Source organism: Anomaloglossus baeobatrachus, chromosome 12 (genome assembly GCF_048569485.1).
Source record: "Anomaloglossus baeobatrachus isolate aAnoBae1 chromosome 12, aAnoBae1.hap1, whole genome shotgun sequence".
Lineage (NCBI taxonomy): Eukaryota > Metazoa > Chordata > Amphibia > Anura > Aromobatidae > Anomaloglossus > Anomaloglossus baeobatrachus.
Window position 1 is genome coordinate 53,250,684 of NC_134364.1, and position 4,359 is coordinate 53,255,042.

The 4,359-nt window shown below is 44.9% G+C and overlaps 1 protein-coding gene across 1 annotated transcript; it reads left to right on the top strand.

Moving 5' to 3' along the window:
* The first annotated feature begins 1,140 nt into the window (after positions 1-1,140).
* Positions 1,141-3,742, top strand: LOC142257506 (acyl-coenzyme A thioesterase 1-like). The gene is made up of 2 exons (XM_075329647.1): positions 1,141-1,511; positions 2,995-3,742. Exons 1-2 carry the CDS (start codon positions 1,362-1,364, stop codon positions 3,592-3,594), a joined length of 750 nt encoding a protein of 249 aa, XP_075185762.1. The 5' UTR covers positions 1,141-1,361; the 3' UTR covers positions 3,595-3,742.
* The last annotated feature ends 617 nt before the right edge of the window (positions 3,743-4,359 follow it).

Sequence of the window (4,359 nt, forward strand, 5' to 3'; positions counted from 1 at the left end):
AATTTCTTTTTCCAATTTTGGCCAATTTTTTTTCTTTTTACATATCAAAATCTGTATTAAAAATTAGAAATCTTGCAATTTGCACACTGACCATTGGGGCTCTTTGACTCCCCGTTGTTTCAGATTATGTACATGTACATCAGCAGCAATAGACTGACTCCATCCCAATTTTATATAGTGAAGCATCTCATGAGCGTGTGCAAAGGTCATTGTGACGGGGGTAGGGCAGGTCAGCTGTCATATCACCTATTGTCATTTGGGGATCCTGTGTTATCAACGGAGTATAGAGTGGTTACCTGTCATTAATGGGAGGGGCAGGAGTTAAGCTGTGACATCACCTATTGTAATTGGTGGATCTCTGGCTTCAACTGAGTGTAGAGTGGTTAACAGTCATTGTACAGGAGGGGAGGAAGTGAGCTGTGACATTGCCTACTGTGATTGGTGGACCTGTGTTATCAGCAGAGTATAGGGTGGTTACCTGTCATTGTACAGGTGGGGAGGAGGTGAGCTGTGACATCGCCTACAGTGATCAGTGAATCCTGTGTTATTAGCTGTGTATAGAGGTGTAATCAATTGTTATTCCGGAAGAGGTGAGCCGCGACAACAACTGATTACACCTCTATCAGTTGTATATAGAGGTGTAATCAGTTGTTGTCGCAGCTCACCTCTTCCGCCTTCTGAAGAACAACTGATTACACCTCTATACACAGCTAATAACACAGGATTCACTGATCACTGTAGGCGATGTCACAGCTCACCTCCTCCCCCTCCTGTACATCACCTATTGTGTTGTATCTGTTATCAGCTGAGTATAGAGGTGTTTTCTGTCATTGTAGTCTTGTCTCTGATGATTAGGAGCCTGCTGAAAACGCTTTCTGAAAGGACCATAAGTATAAGGCTAAAAAAGCCCTTGTGGCCAGTGTAACAACTGCATGATTACTCTTTTAGCTTGTTGTTTTTGTTTTTTTTGTTTGTTTGTTTTTTTAAATAAAGATGTGAAATCCCCAAATTTTTTTTAGGTGGGGTCAAAAGTGAAGTCTGCGGCCTTCTGCCCCACTACACTGGCTGCATTGGGGGCTCTATCTTAATTTAATCCTTTTTTGGGGTTTTTTAGATGTGTAATAATGGTGGAAGGAGATAAAAGTGCACAATAGAGGCACAGTTTGAGCCCCTGAAGGCTATGGGTGCTGTATTATCGGTCCATACAGCTAATCCTATTACCAGTGTGTTATATGACCATCGATGGGAGCCGTGAGACAAAAATCTGAGAGATTGGTCATGATTAGTCTGTATTTCCATCTCTTCTAGGACCTGGCCCATTTCCTGCCATCATCGATCTCTATGGAACAGGCGGAGGTCTCATGGAGCACAGAGCCAGTCTGTTGGCCAGTCATGGCTTCTGCACTATGGCACTGGCATATTTCGACTATGAAGACCTTCCAAAAATCCTTGGGGGGCTTCATTTAGATTACTTTGGAAATGCACTGGAGTTTCTCAGATGCCACCCGAAGGTATTTTTGTGTTTTTTGTTGTTTGTTTTTTTTTTTGCTTTTGTCTTCATTTTCTCCAGCAGTGCTACTTTTAACAATCTCTTCCCAAATATCTAGCATCCGCGCTCCCTAGATATGTAATGGAGCACTGTAGAAATGAGCAGGTAATTTGGAAAAGGATTAATAATAGACAATCCCAAAATATCTGATGAGTTGTCAGCACTCCAGCTGTTGTGAAACTAAAACTCCCAGCATTCCTTGACTGAGGCCGGTTGTCCGGGTATGTTGGGAGTTGAGAGTTGAGGGTTCTAGGGCTGTATTGTCACACAAAGATTTTCACAAACTTTGCCGACTGTCATGGCGGCCATGGGTTCTGTTCAGACTACATATTCTGATACTCCGCCTGATAACTTCTCTGGGATCTGTAATCCACACAGGCTGACTCAGACATCGACCAACAGATTGGTAGTTGATAGGCAGGCTAGCAAGAGTTGATCTCTGCTGGTCTGCTTGTGAGTCATCTTTGATCACATGTTGTGGGGAAGCCAATTGCATCTGCTCTCCTCCTATATATGCTGGCTGAATCCTTCCACCTATGCCAGCTATAGTTTTACTCTGGATCACCACACCTTCCCCAAATCAACTTGATACCTGTTGCTGTGTGCAATTGGGAAGTTTACCCTCGTTGCCTTTTTGTTGCTTTTGTTTTTCTCCTTAAGCTGGGTTTACACACTGCAACATCGCAAAGGACATCGCTGTAACGTCACCGGTTTGGTGACGCAATAGCGACCTCCCTAAGTCTCTGCTAAGTCTCTGGTGAGCGTTCAAACAGGCAAACCTGGCCAACAACACAACAGCGATCCGGACCTGCAGAGCGACCTAGCTGGTTGTTGGGGACGTTGATAAGCAGCCTTTTGAAAGGGAAGTTGCTAACAAAGTCGCTGCAAAGTCTTCACACACTGAAACTTCATGCTGCACAGCGGGAAACAAAGGACCTAGGAATGGTCCTGAACGATTTGTAACGATTACAACTTCACAGCAGGGGCCGGGTCGCTGATAGGTTTCACACACTGCAACATCGCAAACAACATCGCTATTGCGTCACAAAACCGGTGACGTTACAGCGATGTCGTTTGAGATGTTGCAGTGTGTAAACCCAGCTTTAGTCTTTGTCTATTCGTGTGTGTGTGGGCAGTGGGGTTAAGCTTTGTTTTTCCCTTGTTTGTCTTTCTCTATCATCTCACTCCTGCCCCATCCCTCCCTGGGGGGTAGACTTATTTCTCAGGAGTATAGAAAGGCACAGGACCCCGGTGTCATCACCATTAAGAGTAATCCAGAGATGAGGTACAGCACAGGAGGGAGTCCTCTGTCCCTTGCTATCCTGAAGTGACATTTATACAGGGACCAGAGGTGTGGAAAAGCAGTCGGACCGTACACATATTTTGTAGAACATTTTCTAAATACACAAGATCTTTTGATAATCTGCTTTTTAATACTGTTGTAGGTCAACAAAGAAAGGATTGGAGTCATTGGTATCTCGAAAGGTGCGGATTTGGCTCTCAGCATGGCAACTTTCCTTCCTGGGATTAAAGCGGTCGTCAGCGTCTGTGGCTGCGGTGCCAACACATTCGCCCCTCTGCCATGTGGTGAGTTTGTAATTCCGTGCCTTGGGTTCAGCGCTGAGAAGATTAAGCTCACAGAAAATGGTGAATTTGACTTTTCGGAATCCATGGATGATCTGTTGGATCCAGAAAATTCCGAGTGTCTTATTCCAGTAGAACGGTCCTCCGCGGCTTTTCTTATTTTGAGCGGATTAGATGACAAAAACTGGCCCAGCGCCGCATACGCCGATCAGCTGGTCGCCCGTCTGAGGGAGCATCGGAAGGACGTGGAGGGTCACACCTATCCTGGAGCCGGCCACCTGCTGGAGCCTCCGTACATGCCGCTGTGCCATGCCTCCCACCACAAACTACTGGGTATGCCAATATTGTGGGGAGGGCAAATGATGGAACACGCCAAAGCACAGGAAGACGCCTGGAAAAAAATCTTAACTTTTTTCTCCAAGCACCTTAAAGGGACAAACTTTGCGATGTGCCGCCTCTAATACCAATGTTCGACCTTAGACTATGCATATGATTGGTGTCAGAGAACTAAATGGCAGCCGTAGAGAGAAATTTAAGTTTCTACAAACCCCGATTAATCAATTACAGTTCTGTTTACCAACAATGTACTAATAAAGATTGTCCATATAACGTCACTGTTAATTATTACGCATCCATATTGCATTTGCAGGAAGCTAAGAAATTCGTCCATCATGTCCATAGGCCCTAATTCAGCCCAAGGAGGCTAAAAGTATATCCTCGTGGCCTCTGGGCGGGTAAGATATGTTGGTACACAGTTTTCTGCAGTATGAAATGGCACAGGTCCTTAGACCATAAAGAGTCATCCTATGTCAAGAAATCCTTCTGACGTGTCCTGTATATTCCGCATGACAGCAGCCTTAGGCTATGTGCACATGCTGTGTTTTTTTGCCGCATTTTTGCTCGTTTTTCAGGTGTGTTTTTGGTCTCAAAACTGCATGCACTTCCTTCCCCAGCAAAGTCTGAGTTTTCATTTTTGCTGTCCGCACAGTGCAGTTTTGTTTTAGGTGCGTTTTTGTGGTGACTGCAAAGATGCAACATGTCAATTATTTCAGCGTTTTTGCCAGCTTTTTTCACCCATGCAATGCATTGGAAGAAACGTATGCGTTTTTTGGATGCGTTTCCGCAGGTGCGTTTTTTGCGGCCAAAAACACACACAAATGCTGCATCTTTGTGGTCAGAAAAAAAGGCAGTGTGCGCACATAGCCTTACACTGGCAGATGCCCGGT

Bases quoted from the DNA above. Each gene is read 5' to 3' on its own strand.
- LOC142257506 (XM_075329647.1), top strand. From the start codon at position 1,362: ATGGAGCACAGAGCCAGTCTGTTGGCCAGTCATGGCTTCTGCACTATG. The intron at 1,512-2,994 runs GTATTTTTGTGT...ATACTGTTGTAG, and splicing joins TTCTCAGATGCCACCCGAAG to GTCAACAAAGAAAGGATTGG.